At 39.3% G+C, this 20,651-nt stretch overlaps 1 protein-coding gene across 1 annotated transcript in view; it reads left to right on the top strand.

Moving 5' to 3' along the window:
- The window catches only part of LAPTM4B (lysosomal protein transmembrane 4 beta), a 59,780-nt gene extending 45,020 nt beyond the window's left edge, over window positions 1-14,760 (top strand). Inside the window, exon 7 of the mRNA XM_064648111.1 lies at window positions 12,721-14,760. Within this exon, the coding sequence (XP_064504181.1) occupies window positions 12,721-12,795 (75 nt within the window). The 3' untranslated portion in view covers window positions 12,796-14,760. The remainder of the gene's footprint in view (window positions 1-12,720) is intronic.
- The last annotated feature ends 5,891 nt before the right edge of the window (window positions 14,761-20,651 follow it).

Raw genomic sequence — 20,651 nt, 5'->3', positions numbered from 1 at the left:
CTTCCTCATTTGTTTGATTCTGAATTGCAAAAAAGTATCATGGCAGTCTGTGTCTGCCAACAAACAGCTATTCAGCTATTCAGCTAGCATTTCATATTCTACTTGCAGAGAAGTTACATCCCTAGTCAGCTGGCCTTTAATCTTAGCAACGAGATTGTTCCTTCTTATTTCTTCTTTTTCTTTTTTTAACTTTCCATGTTATCATCTATACTCAGCTCTTTCTTCCACTGTTTCCTTGTCTATGGAAGATTTTTTTTTTTTTTTTTAAGTTCAACCTACCCTGTGGTCTGAATTGCTTCATGCTGCCTGTTTGCTCTGTTCCTTATTGCTATTGGCTAATTACATTTCTTGCTATAGGTCTCACCTATTACTAGGTAGCTGCTAGTCAGAAGCCAGCTCTACTGTTTGGAGCAGGCTATTAACAGGGTCAATTTCAATCAAATATCTTCTGAAGTTTAAAAATAAGATTTCCAAGACATTTTCACATGTCATTACAGTAGTTAAATTTACTTGCAAGTTAAATCACAAAATTAAAATATACATGGTTATCTATTTTCCCCAAGAAAATACAAGAATTTTAAACTTTTATTTAATAATTTTAAATACAAGAGTTGTATTTGTTTGCAGCCCACGTACTGGAACTTTTCTAATACATGACAATTCGTTAGAGATTTGCAATAGAAATAGGCAAATCTGTTCTCAGTGTTCATAATTAGATTAAAAAGAAGACATGAAATGGGGATATGTACTTTAAATCTTCGAGATATTTTTGGATTCACTAATTGTGTGTGTTGCAGTGTAGGAGAAAAGAGTGGTTGTAAATTAACAGTATTTCTTTCTTTAGTGCTTTTTTTCCTAACAGGGTTGATCCATTACCATCTGACAGCTGATGTTTTTCAGGCATCAAAACATAAGTCAAAGTCTTCAGTGTAATTCCAAGGATACATATCAGTGCGGTAAAAGTCAATGACAACTTAAATCCCAGTTGCCAAGAATATATGGGTGTTAAGCTGAGCTGTGTGTGAATTTTCCAGGTCAAGCTCAAGTCATAGTTACACTGTGCAACAACAGATGGGGGAGGTGAGAATTCGCTCAGGCAGGTGTTGCTCAAACAGTGAAAGGCAGCAGGGTGTGAGAGGCAGAGTCCCAGCAGCAGTTAGCTGTGTCGTGGCTTTATAGCCGCAGAGTTGGCCTGCACTGGAAGCCCTGCCCTGCTGCAGAGCTGCTCCCCCAGGGGTGGTCCTGCTGCAGCTCCGGCACTACCTCATCTGGTGTCTCCTCATTGCGTCCTCTTGCACAGCACAGCCCTGGCCTTTGCCAAGCGGAGGAGCAATTCCTCACACATCCGAGTCCCTCCCACCCCAAGCCTCTCTGCTGAAGCTTTCCCAGCCCCCAAACCGTGCAGATGCCAAAGGACCATCAGCCATCAGCTGGGCAGGCAGGAGCAGCAGCAGCTGGTGGCTCAGCGGGTGGCTGTGTTCTCTCAGAGGAGCACCCAGCTGCCCCCGTTTGGCTGAGGGTGTGACAATAATTGAGAGGTCCATCTTTCTGTAGTTATTAATGGCTCTTGGTGACCTGTGGACTTTCAGTCTGATTTCAATTCACTTTAATGGCTCCCTTAGAGCAGTTACGCTCTTCCCAAGAATCCCTCGGGACTCTTTATGGACACAGGACTGTCCACTGCGGTCTGTTCCAAACTGCACAGCACTTGTGGTTTTGGTCCTCTGTCTTAGTAGCAGTGGAGAAAGCGAGGTCTGCTTTAAATTAACTCTGTGACAGACACTCGGCTTTAGAAAGAACAAGGTTGAGTGGGTATTCATCTACCAAATTTAGGAGATAGGCAAAAGTTCGTGGGAGTTTCTGGATGATAGGTGCTTTACAGATGTGATCTATTCACATTAATAGCTTTTTTAATAAATACAGACAGAAGCCTTTCCAGCAATGTCTGTAATGCAAGCATGGCTGTGATAACCACACTTTTAGGACATGACAAGTTCTGTTAAACAATTTAGCTGTTTCATGTGACCTATTCCCAGGTTTCTGTCTTGTTAACTCTTGAGTGGGATACACAGTGTAATCATAAGAGGAGATAAGGTTAGAAAGAGATGCAGTTTAGCAATTAAAAAGTCCATCAAAAGAGGAGTGCTCTGTCACAGTTTCTGCACTCAAGACACCACAGCAACCATTTACTTCAATGTCTTCAGTACTGGTGACCTGAAGACAAGTATACCCTAGAAAGCATGTGCTCATCCAGAAAATGCTTATTTTTAAAAAAATTAAGGAACAATTGAAAAAATAAATATGTTTTGCCTATACAAAATCATGAGGTGCAACTAGAGATGCAGCAGTACAAGGCTGACCAAGATGTAGGAAATACTTCTGTGGCCTGAGGTGGACTGTTCCTCCATGCCTTTGAGTGGAGAGAGTAATTACATCATTATTCTAGATGACTATTATGAGGTTGTATTTGATGGAAAAAGACAATAGCTTCCTGAATCCAATTTTCTTCCCATGAAAGGGTAATCACAATCTGTTCCTAAATGTTGCTGTGTCCTAGTTATATATAGATTTATTCTTCTATCTGGAGTGCTGAAAACATTGTGCTGCTTCATTACAGAAATTCATAAACTCGTGTAAAGTTTCTTAAATAGTGTCTTGGAGAGCTGGTGGCTTGGAATAAACAAGCAGTTTTGTCAAATAAAAACAAGCCAGCTCTAACTGCACAGATGATTTTGCAGCATTGAGCCCTACTTCTTTGCTGAATGGAGTTATAAATTATCTCTGATCTATTCTGCTTACAGTTACTCCGTCTGTAATCGTTCTAGTGTGGTTTCTAAAGGAAATGCATACATATAAACATGAAAATACTTCCTGTACATGTTGAGAGGAAGATTTCTTGGGATTTATTTGACAGACAACATATAATGAAATCCTTAAATAGTAATTAACTAGCACACTTTGGATAGATTTTTCAAGCAAAAACATGCAAATGAAACCAGAACAGCATCTGTGCATAAAGCAAAGTCAAACATTTTTCATTTCAAATTAAATATGTTTTGGGCTCAGATATGAAGCTTTGGCCTTGGGCCTATACCCGGGGCTTTTTTTATCTGGGACAAGGGAAGGAGAAAAAGAAAGAAAGATGGGAACTTTATTTTTTAAAACATTGCTCTCTGACTTCATCAGAAACAGTTGCTTTGACTGGACTCATTTGAGCAGAGCATCCATTTACGTTGTAAACAGCCACCTCTGAAGCAGATATTTATAAGCAGTTATTTATAAGAATTGCTTCTAAAGGGCAGTTGATCTCATCTGGAAGAGCGTCTAACCCAGGTCAGGTGGGTGAAAGTGCCTGTTGCTCCCCTGAGCATGAAGGAAGATTCATGCAAATGTAGGTCAGCTCCTTCTCCAGCATCCTTCTGACTGAAATGCTTCTCCACATGCCTGATCTTGGAGCTCTCTCTTCAGCCTGCACTGGAAACTGTCAAGTGAGTTTCTTGGTAGGAAGAAAGTAACTGTGGACTGCACTGCAAGGGAGCAAGTATCCCTAGTGGGATGAAGGAGGGCAGAACAAGAGAGAACATGATAGAAGTCTTTACAGTCATGAGTGGCAGAGGATGTAAAGGAGGAACAACTGCTCACTGACTTAACAAAAGAACTAGGGGATATTCAATGAAATATCTAGTGGCAGGTTTCATAGCAAACCAAGGAAGGTATTTCTTCATTTAACATCTAGATGAGCTGTAGAACTGCTTGCCACAGGACACTGTGGTGCTAGAAGTCAGCATGGGTTCAAAAACAGGCTAGAAAAATCAGTGGAAGAAAAATTCCTATAATGAGCAGTAATTCAGCAAGTCCTTGACGTTCAAATTTCCAACAGTCTAGAGAATATTCTGGGCAAGTTGTAACTATATGTGCTTGCACTGCTCTTTCTTAATTTCTTCCGTCGTTCTGTCTTGCACTTGTGTTTCTTTATCATCCATCACTAATTACTGTGATCTGGATGGAACTTTTATCTGATCCAGGAGAGCTGTCCCTACATGCAAGTGCTAAACTGCAACATGATGAAAGCTAATCCCTACTTCTGTCTCCAGTGCTTGTCTTGTATGTAACATCTGACTGCGTCTTACCACAGTATTATTATTATTCCTCACTGCTGGAAAAAAGCTCCCAGTTCTCCTGTCAGTCTTTCCATACAGTCAGTATAAAGTGCCGATTCATGTTGAGTGGTTAAAGAGAAAACTGAAGTCTGCGTGGATTTAGTTTTAATACTTCCCGTTTCTCCCACTGGTGCAGCCTCACCTCGAGTTCTCTGTGCAGTTTTGGGCACCACAATATAAAAGAGATATAAAGCTATTAGAGAGCATCCAAAGTGGGGCTGTGAAGATGGTTAAGGGCCTAGAGGGAGAGCTGTATAAGGAGAAGCTGAAGTCACTTGGTCTGTTCAGCTTGTAGAATAGGAGACTGAGAGGAGACCTCATTGCAGTTACAACTTCCTTGTGAGGGGAAGAGGAGGGGCTTCTCTGTGGTCACCAGTGACAGGACCCGAGGGAATGGCCTGAAGTTGTGTCAGGGAAGGTTTAGGCTGGATATTAAGAAAAGGTTCTTCACCCAAAGGGTGGCTGGGCACTGGAACAGGCTTCTCAGGGAAGTGGTCATAGCACCAAGGCTGCCAGAGTTCAGAAAGAGTTTGGACAACACTCTCAGGCACATGGTGTCACTCTTGGGGCTGTCCTGTGCAAGGCCAGGAGTTGGGCTTTGATGGTACTTGTGGGTTCCTTCCAACTCAGTATATTCTATATTTTATGAACTCTTGAGACCCCATTATAGAAAAAACACATTTCTTCAGACACTCTTCATACATGCTACTTCTTCTCTCCCTACATAGAGAAATATTAGAAACTTTTGAAGATCTGCCTCAATAAAATCAGTATATATAGTAACTTCCAATAAATTTTGTACAGGAAATAAAACAAGTGCTACATTAATAGGCTTATTTTGACTATATACTTGAATTTTTTTAAATTTTATTTGAAATTTATTTGAAATGACCTTTCAAATAAAATACAAAATTGCTTATATAATCAGTGATATTTACATATAGTCCAGAGCTAACTGTCCTACAAATTACTAAAGGAAATAGCTGCCACTTGGTGCCTCAAATCTCCAAAATGGAACTTGAATTGAGAAGATCTGTAGTTCAGAAATTTTTAAGCAAAAAATACACCTTAATTTTTACATTTTCCTTTGTAATCTCAGACTTCTCAGAAGGAAAGCACATTGCCAAATTTGACAGGAAAACATTGCCAAGAGGGAATTATTCTCAGCCTTCCCTGCATACAGAGTGAAGCAATCAGCTGGCTATAGCTATGTATGCACACAGACATCTTCTGTTTTCCCCAGGTGATCCTGGTAACATTTGCGTGGTCCAGAGCAGTTGGGACTGTCGTGAACCAGACAGGTGGTCGTGGGCAGCCTTCCCTCCAGAGCTGTTTGTAGGCTGGCTGCTTCCTTCACTGCAGCTGAACATGGTTTAGGTTGTGGTTACTGGCTCCTCAAAGCACCGCAGCTGTGGGAGGAAATTCCACTCCTCTTGGCTGGGTGAATGACAGGACAGCAGGGACTTAAACACAAAATTAATCAATGTGATTGTATACCCTGTTTAACCCTCTCCAAACTGCACAGTGGTATCAGATTGGTACAAGTCGATGGTTGGTTATGGCTGGAATCACAGAGATGAAATGAACCCAGAGCAGACAACTGGTGGAACCAAGCATGTGCAGCTTATAACCTCATCTTTCAGTTCAATTGTCTCTGAACCTGATGAATTGGTCTTGTTCTGCATAGAGGAGAAAACTTATCCTGAATTAGGAAAGGCATGTGGTGACTGTATTTCAGCCTGCAGCTGTGTCAGTGTTTGTCCCATCACCAAGCCAGGGGCCACACATTGGACAGAGGCTGCCAGAAAAGGAAATACTTGTGTTTTGGGCCTTTTAAATGGCTCAGCACTGGCTCCAGCATACACTCCCCATCTGCCTACCACTGTTCACCTTGTAGTTACTCTCCCTCCTATTTTAAGTAAACAAAGAGTAAGGCCTGAGCCCACCAACTCTTTGTATGTGAGCTGTGTGGAAGAAAAGGCTTCTTTTGCCCTCTCCTCTTTTCCTCCCCACATATTCGCATGGACCTTCCCTAACGATTTGGGTGTCTAAAATGTAAAGGTCACTTCTCCAGAATGATGTGCAGTGCATACAGGCTGTGGTGAAGAGCTTGGGGTAAACACTTCCAGGCATAGGCTGAAATTTCTGTAAATATATACTTGTTTTGTAAGTATTTCCACTATTAAGCACCCATCTCATACAGTCATATGCAAGTGTTATCAAAGAGAGTCTTAAGTTTTCCGGTCTCTTTTAAGATGCTTCAAATAATAGGCCTGTTTTACAAATGGGAGATCCTTCTAAGGCAAAGTCAAATGATTTGTCAGAACTCCAAAGGGCAGCAACAGGACCAGGATTAAACTTAAGTAGTAATGACCCCAATTCCACACAACTGCTTATTGTCACCTGTCCCTGTCAGCTCTGTGATGTAATGTGGAGTCCTTCAGCATAAAGGGCTGGAGTTTTTACTGAAAAGCTGCATTTTGAGAAAATATCCTGAATGCTTCCTACAACTATCAGTTCTCTCCGTAGACATTTTTGATCTATAGCTTTTTGGCATTATCAGGTGCATCTCAGCTCTAGAAGGTGTTGGAGAAAAGTGTGTTAGAGCTGTGTCTGACAATGTTTGTTTCTCATAAGACATCAGGAAGGTTTTTTGTAATGGGAACTCACAGATATTTCATATAGCAGACAAACAAAATGCTCAAACAAACAAAATGTTCAAACTCAAAGTCGTTTTGTGGCAACTCTACCGTTCCACCCAGTGAAGAATATAAATGAATATGGGAAAAAGTGATCCAAACCTTTCTGAAGACACAGAAAGATTTCTGTTGAGTTCATTTCTCTGAGTTTTGGGTGAGACCCTTAAAAATGCAGAAATAATCAAGTAATGGAATATTTAAATTTACTCATACAGAACCAAGCACATTTTCTCCTCTAGAAAGAGATCATCTAAGAGCTTGAGTTCAAACAAGAATCACTGCAGCAATATGAGAAATCTTGTACATATGCTGAAGAATTTTTTTTCCTGTAAGTTCAAGTAAATGTGACATCAGCAAAGTGATTATTGAAATTATGCAATATACCTCCCCCAAAAAACAAACAAGAGAACATGTTTAAAACAAGATTTAATTACAAACTGTTTAATATACAAATTTTTGCCTATGTTTCTTTTTAGAGATATTTCTAAACAGTGCCTTTAAAAACTTATTCTCCAAAACCAGATTAACCAGGATGTAAAAAATATGAAATGACATATGCTTATGTTACGTGAATATGTTACAGCCATTGGCAAACTTGTTTGGTGATTATTTTATTCAGAGAAGGTCATCCCGTATCATGTGCTTTGTAATAGAGAGATGTTTATGTAATACAATTATCCAAACCACTCAGATGACACTAGCTAAGTCAGGAACAGGATTTCTTATGGGTCAATTATGGATTATTTCTGCATATTATACAAGATTGCTCATCACAAAATGTTTAAATGGTATTGGGAACGAAGCCCAGCACCCAGGACTCCCTGTTCCACTTGAGCATGGGGCTACATAGCCACAGTTTCTCCTATTTTCTTGCTTTCCCTGCAGATTCTTGTATACTGGGCTTTACTGTGCAGCAGGAGGATAAAAAATTGTCCCTGGAAACTAATTAAAACTTTGTGTCTGGAGCATTCACATGGCAGATTGGAGCTGTGGGTTTCACCCCTCTTGGTTTGGAATCCCCTAGAGCTCTGGTCACAGTCTCTATGCAATGCTTTTGTCACCAGACAACTGTACAAATAGAGTGCATAATGTCATATTAAAGGATGTTGTTAAAATGGTACATGGTTCTTAAACACAATTAATGCAATTATAGGGCTTGCGAAAGAAGTCAGGAGCTTCTGTCCTTTGGATTTTAGGCATCCTATAGGACTGAAGCCTGCAACTATCTAATCTTCCAGACTTCCTTGCTGGTCTACTGGTAAAAAGCCAGAATGTCTTCACATAGGGATCACTGAGTTCCAAAAAAATGTGGGTCCTTCATACTTACTTTTTATAGTAACTTGTGGGTGACAATCTCAAACACTCTGCAAACATTAATCCCAGAGCATTCAGGGAACTAACATACATTTTTCTCAATTCACAACAAAGAAAGAAGGAAATGCTCAAAAGTTATACCTAGGAAGCAAAATGTGTCAGTTGTCCTAGTGGATATTCTGCCTTGAGGATACCATGTACCTAAAATATGCACATATTTTTTGTACTTTTTGAATTAGTTTAGACTGCATGCATTCTAATGAGATTTGTAGATAAGACTGAATAGTGAGTTTCTGTCTATTTTTCTAATTTCTGAATTCACTCTTTGGCTCAGTGACTGGCTTCCATTTTATGTGTCTGGAGAGCATAATGTACTGCCTGAATAACTATGCTGTTTTATTTCCAAGGCACCTATCTGCTTCGATTAGCCATGCTGAAATTTAAAATTAACAAAAGAGAAGGGTAAACTATTCTGATCCAGATTTTCATCTCAGCTACTTTGGTATAAATTCAGTGATTAAAATTCTAATGAAATTATCTTTTCTTCGAGATTTTTGTAAACTGTTGGGCATTTTAACAGTAAACAGATAAAAGCTGAGATAATGCAGGTTTTATTATATTCCTCTCTTTTGCCAAAATAGATTTAATTGAGAAAAGATGGAAAAATTATCAAGGGAAAGTAAGGGCCTGAAACTCTGGGGTTTTTTTAAAAATAATTAAAAGGTAGTCTTACAGAGGCAGAGTTGTGGGATTTATAATTACAGAGTGCTTGAAGAGTTATTCAGTCTGTCATGGAAACTGAAAGTTGATTATTTAGACTTAGAGTTGACAGATGATTAAATAACAGTAACAAAACCACATCGGCTGAAAGTAAAGCAGTTAAATTAGTTTGAAGGGCTTTTACTATACTGATGACGTGAGATATTTGATGTCCAAGCTGGTGCTGTGTATTCCACAGACTCCAAGTGTTTTCTTCCACTTCTTGTCTGTCACATTTATTCATCTTAAGCTATGTTTAACATTCTGTCCATATTTTCTTTGTTTAGCTCAAATACTGCTGGGCAAAGGTAGTAATTTAGAATTCTGCTCATTATACACTGATTATTTTTTATCACTGTTCTGTTCATGTTAGGGAATGATATTTAAATATTGAAGCACAAAAATGTGTAGGGAGTAAGCCTTGTAAAGTTGTCGCTGACAGAACTGTTCAGACAAATAACTTTTGCCAGCAGTAAGTGACCCCAAACTTTACAGACATTTGGCAAATACTTTTTACCCTTCTAGTGTAGATATTTTCTTGTGAAACTTCTGAACCCTTTTAGCAGTATCCCCAGTTCATACCCCACATTCTTTGAATATTTTTATAGAAATCCATATGCCTTAGGATTTAGCCAGTGATTTCTCCAAAAGGACTCCTGTAGGTATTGTTACAACTGGTCCCTGATGAGGGGTAGCTGAGGTTCCTTTTGATAAATCCCTTGGGGTGAATTAGAGTGGGATGATACTCAATGACCAGTGTATATGAGAGGCAGATTTATTTTTAAACAATTTAATTGCAGCAGAAAGGAGGTATGTGTCCCTTTTGGTTCTTCTCTATAAAAGTATAAAAATACCACGAAGAAAATATATAAGGAAAAGAAAGAAAGAGAGGGAAATGATAAGAGCAGATAGTGGCAAGGAAAGATATAACCATCCATGAATCCAGGAATGAGACTTAAATGTTGTGCTTTGTATGTCTGTGGTTGGAGTAATGGTCACAGTCTTGATCTGTTGGGGGTGGGGGCCTGGAAAACAAAAAGTTCTTCAGACTACATACATTCAAGTTAGCCTGGGAATGCCTAAATCGCTCACCGGGGAGGAGATTCTTCATGTCTAATGCAACACTGAGGAGCACACGCAGTTTTCTCATGAGAGTTCCCAAAGACTTGGGGGATGCTTTGGGATCCTTGGTGGTCCAGTGCCCCCCCTAGGGATATGACCACTGTTTGACCCTGCTTTCGTGCTTGCACTGTATGTTGTGTGGTCATCATGGACCTGAACAGAAAAATTGTCTCCAGAAAGGTGCTGCCCTACTTTCACACAGCCCCCCTTTCCCGGCAAGTCCTGTTAGAATTTGCCCGCTTGACTGGTCATCAGTGTTTGAGGCACAGCAGTGCATTAACTCCTTACTGTCCAGGCTTCTACAGGTATTCCTATCTTCCATCACATCTTTTTGAACTGTTGGTAAGTGAGAAATTGTCTTCTGAGAGTCCTTGGGGCCATTGACCCATGTATGAGTTTTGGGTCTGTAGAGTGAAGAAGAGTGCTCATCTCCCAAGAGGTAAAAGCCTCACCAGGAGTCTGTTCTCTTGGACAAATTTTGTTTCGTAAGGAGTGAAAGGAATGGAGAAGATCACTCATATCAGTAATCCTCCGGGCCAGGAGACCTACTGCAAATGACAGTAAGCTCAATGGTCAAGTAATAATAGTGATGCAACCACAGCAGTCTTAGGACACATTGATCTAAAAGAGAGCATGGAGAGAGGTATTGTCCTTTATTTGTCAGCCCATCTTTATCAGCTGAAAGATGGACAGCTCTTTGGATTGCATCTGCTGTCATTTCTTATCACACCTGATGAAATAGACTCTGAACCTAAAAGGAATGGACCGCAGGTTGGGGCTTAGCATCAGAAGAGTGCAGTGAAACAGCTAAATCTTCACAAAGTGAACTTGTGTTCTCTTGAGTAATCTGTAGATAATATTTAATTACTAATTATATTGTGTTGTAACAAACTAATGGACACGTTTCAGTATTTTTGAGAAAATAGTGCTTTTTTTAGTAACATGCGGATTTTATTAGAAACCCTATTATTAAACTAATGATCAGTACTAGGGAGAGGATTTCAGTTGTAGTGCTTTTTACAGTTTATATGCTTTAGCACTGTGATTTACTGAGGTTGGTTGCAAAATACATTTATGATTTTTATCACAATATTTATTTGAAATTCTGTGTGCTGTCCTAATTTCACTGGATAAGTAGTCTGCCATAAGCTGCTTGCACCCTTTAAAGGTGACATAATTTATTAAACACTCTACAAATACAAGGCTTTTTAGATTATGTAGTGCATAAAATATTGGATTTACAAGCTCAAACATATGGTATTAATGAGGAATGATGGCTCTTACAATTTCCTTTTCTAAATAATGAAACTTTTTTGATTAAAGGCTGAGGATGCCAAGGCAGCCATTCTGTAATCTAACAAACGTGCACAGATGTACTTGAACACATGAGTAAACTCATGAGTAGAATCTGAATCATCCTTGGAACTATTCAGGGTAAAAGCCTGATCCAAAGTCTATTTAAATCTATAGAAAGATTCCTACTGATTTTGTATGTTGTGGTTGAAGTCTAAAAGGGATGACTATGAATGTTTCTTTGCAGAAGGCAGGTTATCAAAGTCTGTAAGAACTGGTGAAATCCTGTCATGACAAAACTTCCATTGGCTTTATTGAGATCAGGATTTTCCCTGTGTGTGTTTAGACAATCAGCTTTACGTGCTCTTTAATGACCAAGAAGCGATGCTGATAAATTTGGAAATTCCATCATGAATAATTGATCTGCAGCTGCATAAAGTATCTCTGACAGTGCACTTCAGTGATATTCTTGTACAGTATTGAGATATTTTAGGGAATGTACACTCATTCTTCTTTCAGACATCTATTTTATCTACAGTCCTTGCTGGGATTCACAGACCAAGTGCTCCTTTCCTTTTCACATGCAAGCTAATTAATGCCAGTGTCGGTGCCATTAAAAATTACACAGTAACTAAACATGCTTGCCTAAGCAAGTATAAATCTTGGTTCAAATCTATTCTCTGCCCTGAACTTGCATCTCCCATGTCCTAGGAAGCAGCCTGGACTCCAGTGAATGGGGATGATCTATGATTAAAGCTGTCCTAATTGCTATCAGATGTTTAAGTATTCCCTGAAATACTTTTGGGAGTGTAGATCTTCCTTCTCGTGGCTGAGTACTCCAGAAGCACAAAACTGGAGATTTATCTAGACATTGGGTAATTTGTTCTCCATTTACTTTCTTTCTCCCCACTCCAAAATAATTATTAGCTATTCCAGAGAGGGCTCAGAAAGAGAGGTTTTTGAGTCTTTTCTCTCTCTGGCTAAGCAGTTTGAGCACTCCTCCAGGATACAAGGTTTAGTGCTCTTGACAGAGGAGAGCTGCAGCACAAGCAGCTACTATCACTGCCAGATTGAACAAATTCAGGTACCAGCAGTGAATGGCTGAAATCAAGCTGTCACTGGGGTTAATAAGAAATGAGAAGAAATCCTGTTTTCATGATTAAAAACAAGCATACAAATTGAAAAGGACGAACTTCAAGCTAATATTGTTTCATTTCCTAACTATTCTGCTCCTACTTAATATTTTACTCTTTTGGGGTGTTTGTTTGTTTGGCGGCAGGGGTAGGAATAAGGCCATAAGGGTTTTCTTTTCTGTAAATTTTGTCATCTGACTTCTGTTTTAAAAATATAAACTTTTTTTTCCTTTCCTGCAGGTCCTGTTGCCACCATATGATGATCCTGTGAATGGAGCTGCTAAAGATCCACCACCACCTTATGTGTCAGCATAAGTGAGAGTGCTGTGTCCCTAGGGAGTATAGCTTTACTTCTCAGACATTGGAGCAATAGTTTGATAATTTCACTTCCAGGATATAACCTCTGTGGGTTATACATTGCTGTTTTGCTGACATATTGAAACCTAAATTGTATGATTATTATTCTGTAGATAGTTTTAATAACTTACTGCAACTACAGTAGTGTTTCAGAAACTAGTGAACTGGTTTCAGAACAATTCTGGGTAGCGCTAAGGTTACAGTAGTCACTGAATAGCTTTTTCCACCATGTCTGACATGCAGTGCTAGAGAACATAGAACTTTGCATTCTCAATCAGATTCAGAGTGTAACTTTATTTTTTTTATTTGAAAAACTTCCAAAGCATTACAAATGTGTTTCTCAGATGCCCACTTTCACCTTCAGAATACAGACCAAGTCCAAAAAAGCAACATTCCAGTTCATTCCTGTTTTACAAGAATTTATGAAGTTACTATGCTGTGAAGGATGATGATTGCAAGAAGGATGAGTCTTAATCACTATTCTCATCAACCTGGCTAATGGGAAACAAATTTAATTGGGAAGGATAAGTATGGGAAATGGAGGTAGAGAAAGTGCTCTGTGGTGTGTAACAAGCCACAACCTGTGGTATACATGGACTCACTTTGTACCAGCCTGTAACCATTCTGATTTTCAGAAAAAAAGAGTTCTTAGCAAATTCTGATAACTTTCTTTTCCTGCCTACTCAGCTTTTTCCTCTCCACTAACTTCACAAAGAGCACTTTGAGGTCACAAAATCCCTGCCTTTAAAATCACATGGTTAGGTGACAAAGCTGTGACTTTTGCACTCAATATGCAAATTTTCCCCCATTGGAATGTGCCTGTAAATATTGCAATGTTCTGCTGAGTGTAAATTAAATTATGCAGATTCTAAGATAAATGTTCGTAATGTGTGGGGAACTTATGCATGTAACTTCCTGGAGCATTAGCAGATACATTTTACATGTTTATCATATACATCAGTGTGGGGATTTTAGATTTCTTTTATGACTGAACTGGTTTGTGCTGAGAATATTTGTCATGGGACTCATCCATCCATGAGTGCTTTTGTGAGGTATTTATTTCTTCTCCAGAGAAGTGCCTCCTGCACATGTAACTTTTTGTTGCTGATAAAGGTTCTACTTTTAATTGAAAAGGAAAAGGGAGTATAATGTGTGTCTCTACCTCTCATTGTTTCCCGCTGTGTTGTCTCCTCTGCATTTGGGGTGATTGAACAGGCTGAAGCTAAAATGATGCCATTGCTCAACGCGCCAGGTAAAGGGCAGTGCAGAGCTGAGCCACAGTTTGGAGGGGCACCAGAAGACACCGAGGTGCCATCTCTCCTGTGGCTGGGCTGGCACATGAGTCTACGCCCTTCCTAAGGAGGACACCCATTTTAACCCTCAGTGCATTGACTCCATTCTGCAGACTGAAGAAATATAGAACTTTTCCTGCCTTTTTCTGGAAAAGAATTTTCCAGGAGAACACAGGACCGACAACTTCTTTTTACAGAGGTTGCAGCTATGACCTGTTTTTGCAGAAGTCAGGGAAGGAAAGGACAGACTCTTTCTGCCTGTCTCTTCCCATCCCTGGGAAAAAGCAGGTCCCCATCTCCTTCTTGGAATTTTAGTTCAGGGTTCATCTACCCTGAGATCAAACTAAGCAATGCATTTGAATGAACCAGTCCTGAAGTCCATCCACTGATCTTTATCACAGTCCTATTTTTTCCTTCTGAATAACTCCATGTACTCTCTTTACAGATATCTTTGGGAATTAATCTGAATTTGGGTGTTGGGCTGGCTGGCTGGGCTTCTGAGCTTCATTTTCTTTCATTCTTGACAGATTTGTGAAGGATTTCAAACAGTCATCTGTTTGAGAAAAGCTGGTTGTAAATACATCCCATCTGTGTATACAAACTTCTCTACAATAAAAGGGTGTTTCCTCAAGACTATGGAAATAATTTTTGATGGTCTTCCAAACACAAACATACACAAAACCATGTCCAATCAATCTGTCATGGCAGGATTTTCTCTGTAGAGGACCTAAGCAACAGTTTTTCAGTCCACTCACCAGTCCATTCACCATCTTTCCCTCCATATTTTATGAATGGAGAAAAGGACAGTAAATTCTATAATTTATTGCACAGTAAGACCAAGAGATAATTCAAGGTGTTAATTTATTGTCCAGAACTGCAGGCAGTTTTCTAGATCTGTGTGTGATCCAGAACAGGGCTAAACTGAGCTACGCCAAAAGCTGAGACTTCTTTTTCTCCACATCATAATAGGGATAATGTTGTGCTAATTCACATGAATTTGCTTTAGACTTCAGCTTGTCTTAATAAAGCATCAAGACTTCTTCACACACCCCATACGTGCATAAGTGCAAGTACAATGTGTCCTGCCAGGACTCCTCTTGGATTTGGTCCAATATGAGTTAAAGAAGGCAGGACAGTTATGGTATCAAAACCATGGCATTCTGGCAGACACAGTAAATAACTGGGTAGGAGGTAACAGATAATGTAATATTAGTTCAGTTCTGGTGACGTATCAGAGGATTCCCTTGAGAGACGAATTCCCCCATTCCCAAAGAAAAAAGAGATTCTGTGGGTTACGTGAAGAGACACGAACTCCAGCTGGAGGTTTTTTATCCTCAGATGTTGAATTCATTCTCCACTTCCATGTCTAATCCTGAGGAACTCACACCACAGCTTTTCTATAATTCATTTTTAATAGTCATCTGTGACACAGAAACCCATTAAAAACTTGGCTTCTTAAGTTTCTGTGCTTTGGGAACTGCTTGCTCCTAACTGTGCTTTTTCCAATATTCCTTGCATTTTTTCCTTTCTCCCAGATATTAGGAGCACGTGCTTACTGGAGTTCTCTCCTGTTTTCAAATCTGAAACTCTAATATAGCGGTTTTATTAATAATTTTTAGTAATTTAGGATTGGAAAGAAAATATTTTCAGGGAGTGTTGGAACATCGTAAATATGGGGCCAAAACCAGCAAGCAGGAATCTAAACTTTGATAGTATCAGAAATATAAGTAGGTCTTTTGTGGAAACCTCTTTTAAAAAAAAAAAAAATCTGTTACAAGACATTGCAGGCTTCACAAATCCTACACATGCTAAGGCACAAAGGCCATTTCACTCATCTGTGCCTGATTCTTTTATTCCTGATTAAACAATGTGGTTTCCCTTCATTGTACACTCATCTGTACATCGTATTGGAGAAAGCAAAGAGGAATTTGTAGTGGTGACCCAACAGTGTGGCACTCATGCTTGTAAGTACATTAAATTTTCTAAAACAATTATTAACAACCATTATTTTAGGTGTTATACTGTCTGTACTTTGGGAAAACATCTGGTTGGTAAAAACAATCCAGACTTGATATGTTAGCAAAGGCCATGTCAGATCAATTTACAGCCAGAAAAAAGCTTGGCAAGGAAGCAGAGGAAATGATAACTGGTCAACAAATTCCAAACAGATTCCAAATACTGTGCTTTCATAATAGGGCATTTCTTACTGCTACTCTGTTGGCCAAAGTGTAGCAGCTAGGGACACCATGGACAATTTTGACAGATTTTTGCTAGTATCAGCAAGGCTGCACACTGATGCTTGGAATGTGCAAGATGGAAGATATGGCTACTGCTAAGGACAGAACGGAAAGAGGAGCAGCAACAGGAACAGAACATAGGAGGGCAACGTTCGTGTACGTCCTTTAAGCAGCACAGAGATGCCATTGCATTGACGGGTTATATTGACCTGTTATATTAGCTGTTAGACCAGCTCTGTTTCACAGTTTATCACTGGAGTGGATGATGCCTTGTTCTTACTTGTTGTAAGGCAAGGACATCTACAGATTTGTATTTCTAAGCCAAAAGAAGTACTGGTTAAATTCCTGCCAAACTATCTAGTTAGATAGAAGACTCCAAGCTGCTCCTCTGGGGCTAAGTTACATCTTTAAAGACTGCTCTTCATAGATGTTCTCTCCATAGAGGCTGCTCTCTTTAGATGCTGCTTCTCTGGAGCCAAGTTATATCCTTCCCATTCATCTGCCTCTATTAGCTGCAGAAACTGCAATCAGATACCACAAAAAAGCATTTCTTGCAAAATTTCAGTACCTATTGCTTCAGAGATGTTCCAGCACTATCTCAGTTCCCAGCTCTGAGAAATCCAAAACAGCAGCCATAGCTATCTAAAGGGAGGCTTGGCTCTGATAAATCAGGATTAGCATTCTTTCAGAGAAAGACTCTGGTATTTGTAGATGATGTCTCCACACCCATGGGTTTGACCCAGAATGGTTCTGCAACGTCGCCAGTTTTTCAACTAAATAGCTCAGCAGGGTGTGGAAGACAGATCTGTGACCTTCTGCCTGCAGCCTGCATCTACCTACAGCAGAAGAGGATACTCTAGCAATGGGAGTGAAAGCCTCATTGTCACCCAGCCAGTAAATACGAAGTTATTTCAAAGCAAAAAGGCAGTTCTACAACTACACCCTAGACAATGAATTACAGCAGTAGTTTATTTTAATGAAGCACTTCTGTGAAATTCAATGCAGTAAATTAGTTTCTTTTCTTTCTTGCAGATTATTCAAACTTTTCAGGCAGGAGAGTTTTTGGAAAGTAATTAAATGTTTGTACTTTGTAGCCAGAGCTGGACTTAACTAATTGGCTTGAGCGGAGGACACTGGGTCACTCAGAAAGCTGAATAAACATCAAGGAGATGAATCAGGGCTGCAGCAGGGCTGGCTACCTGGCTTACATGAGAATCTTGCTAGCCAGCAGAGACGCTGTGAAGCTACTCAGAGAGAGGGAGCTGCAGCACAGCAGATTCTCTGCAGGCATTTCAGAGTACTTCTGTTTGCTCTTTGTGGTCGACATGACCAGCAACGGCAGAGATGAGCCACACACAGTTTTTTAGCCCAGAACCTGGGTTCCATTGAGAGCATCCTGCTAATAATTTTAACAGGCTTCTGTTTTAATATAAATTTTGCCCAGGTATCTAAATATTTCTGGTTTTTGAAGGGGTTTATATTTATTTTTTTCAGATTCCATCTTTTCCATGTAATATTGAAACTGTTTCCTTCTCCAATGCTCCCCATTGAGGTCCCTTCATGAGAGCAGGGGCAAGCATGCAATTAGAGACAGAGGTCTGACATGGGTAGACTTGTAGCATCAAATCTTCTGAGAACATTCAGTGCCAGGATGGGCAAGGTGTTCCTCAAAATACAGATACCATTCTAATAAGAGTACACAGACAGGTCTCTCTCTTATGGAGAAAAAGTTACTGGACAACTACCTTTCAGTTATGTTTTGTGTATGACCAGTACACCAGATTAAGACCAATAGATAAACAATTAGTGGGACACTCTGGGAGATGGATACTATTTATATGAATGTGATCATTCTTGGCAGTATCAGATGCGCTCACCTGGGGCAGCAAAGGCAGTGAAAGTAAAGGAACAAAGGCAAAAGCTGGCAGTTAGTTACAAATACTTATATTATGTGAGTTTATAAAGTCTTTTCCCCATCAAATCATTAGAAAAATTGAATGAGTTTTATGTCCCTCATTGCATTAGAGACAAGGATGAAATTAGCTATATCAGTTGCACAGGCCAGCTTAAATTTCCTGCTATTGTGAGATCCTGCTGCTTTGCTTCTCATAAGGAAAAAGCAACTATAGAAGTTCAAAATGCTTTTAAAGAACCAGACTATTTGATACAGTAGTTTTGGGGATTTATTTATCAAAAAATACTGAAGTTTGCTTATTTTTAATGTTTATGTTTTCCTTTTAAATACAAATATTTACTCAAGGTGTATGTGGCCACATGTTCATCTCAGGATCTTGCTGGTTTCTGTTTCAAATATATATTTTCTTTGTGGTTTTTTATCATCTCCCGAATCTTTGTTCACGAAGCCTAGCCATGATGATTTATCATCTGAATTGTCCGAGGGAAAAAAGCCCAAAGCACAACATAGTACATCGCTATCTTTGGTTGCTTTTACTTCTCTTTGCAATTCAGTTTTTCAGCCTGGTTAAAAAGTTCTGACACAGTAGTTTGAACAAATAAGATTCAAATAAAGGTAATGTGTCATTACCCTGAACAGACACTGTAAACACTCCAGGGGCCTTGAAAAGTAGACCCCCTGTGAAAAAGAGAAGCTCAGAAAAACTCCTCTGTAACTGTTGCACTCTTGTTAGCACCAAGCAATAGAAGACATGTGGTTCCACAATTGCCACTGTGCAGCTGTAGAGCAGCAACATTTAGATGTGAGCTGCCTTATCTGTGGCCCTTTACAAGAGGCTGAACCAGCAGCATGGACCCGGTGGAGCCATGACCAGTTCATTTTACATGAGCAGCCAGAGGATGAGCTACAAAAAGAGATGTCTGAGAAAAGGAGGGAGGTAAATGTTTGAGGAAATACAGCTTTGTCTCAGGGGTTCTGAGACCAGAGAGGGTCACAAGCTGTGAAAGTTTCAAGATGTGATCCCTGATTATGTTTGAGATGTCTACATACACCTAACATATTATATCTTTTTTGGCCATGAGCTAGGTCCCTAGGTAGCTCACATTCCTTCTGCTAGTTCCTTTTTCAATTATAAATTTCCTCTGTGGCAATGCTTTTCTGAAATGCAGACGAATTAGGTCTACTGCATTTCCTTTTCCTAAACAAAAAAAACCCAAAACAAACCCAGGTTAGATGAGCATAACTTCATGCTGAGAAACTAACCCTACATTTATCACCTGATCATGTTTTGCAACATCTTTAATTATTTTTTGTTTCAATGTTTGTTCTGAAGTCTTTACTACTACTTGGATCAGAATAGAAGCTGAGGTGGAATTTGTACATATCATGATGGTCTAAGGTATTTATTACTTTTCAATTTGGTATGATACCTGTGCTGGGATGGAAATTGTCTTCTCCCCTTGATGGGAATGTGTTTTGAGGTTCATGTCTCCCTTGACTGTAGTTCTTGCAGCTCTTGCTTATTATCCTGCCTTTGTCTGTATTGACTGTAATAAAATATTTATAGATAGCAAAAATTTTAGCACTGGTTAGACAAGCAGAAGCAAGACAGGTTTCTCAAAGGCCTAGACAGACATTTTGTTAGTTTCGGTTGCAAACAAGAAAAATTGAGATCTAATTAAAAAAAAAAATTTTGAAATAAATACATTAAAATGGTTGTTAGAGCAATAAAAATTTTATGGGTTTTATCAGTGGAGGAATTCAGCTTTTGATTTATTGACATGCAAGGTTTGAAGTGCTTATAAACAAGACCATAATGTTGTTGTACTACTAAGTGTCTTTATTAGTCTGCAGAGAAATCAAGCCATAATTTTTAAATCACTTTAAAAGTTTGTATCTGACAGCCTTGTGATTGGAACTGTGGAATGTATACATAATACTAATCCAATACTAACCTATAGGTTTTATAAACCACACTGTACTGTAATTAATCAAGCAGAGTTTGCAATGCATATGCAAATTGGAGTCTGTCAGTTGAAGCACCAGTCTTAATTATATAATTAGAAGAGACAGTCCTTCCTGGGCCCAGTGCTCACTGAAATGAAAGTGTCCATTGACTCCTGGAGTGCTGGATCAGCAGGTACTTGGTATCTTAAAAAAAGTAGAATGCAGGTTCTTTATAGTTACAGCGGGTTTTTCAGATTTCCTACAGTAGCTTGAAAGTAAAGCTATATCAATCTTTTCTTTCTCTACTTTTTTTTGCAAAAAAAGACAGGACACTTTTTTTTTTTTTTTTTGCTAAGATGTCTGTTGTGGTTCAAACTACTGTCATGTAAAGCAGGTATGTTACAGTTGGTCAGTAGTTGTCAA

Source organism: Pseudopipra pipra, chromosome 1 (assembly GCF_036250125.1).
Source record: "Pseudopipra pipra isolate bDixPip1 chromosome 1, bDixPip1.hap1, whole genome shotgun sequence".
Lineage (NCBI taxonomy): Eukaryota > Metazoa > Chordata > Aves > Passeriformes > Pipridae > Pseudopipra > Pseudopipra pipra.
The sequence above is the reverse complement of the archived record's forward strand: the minus strand, read 5'-3'. Positions and strand labels throughout refer to the sequence as shown.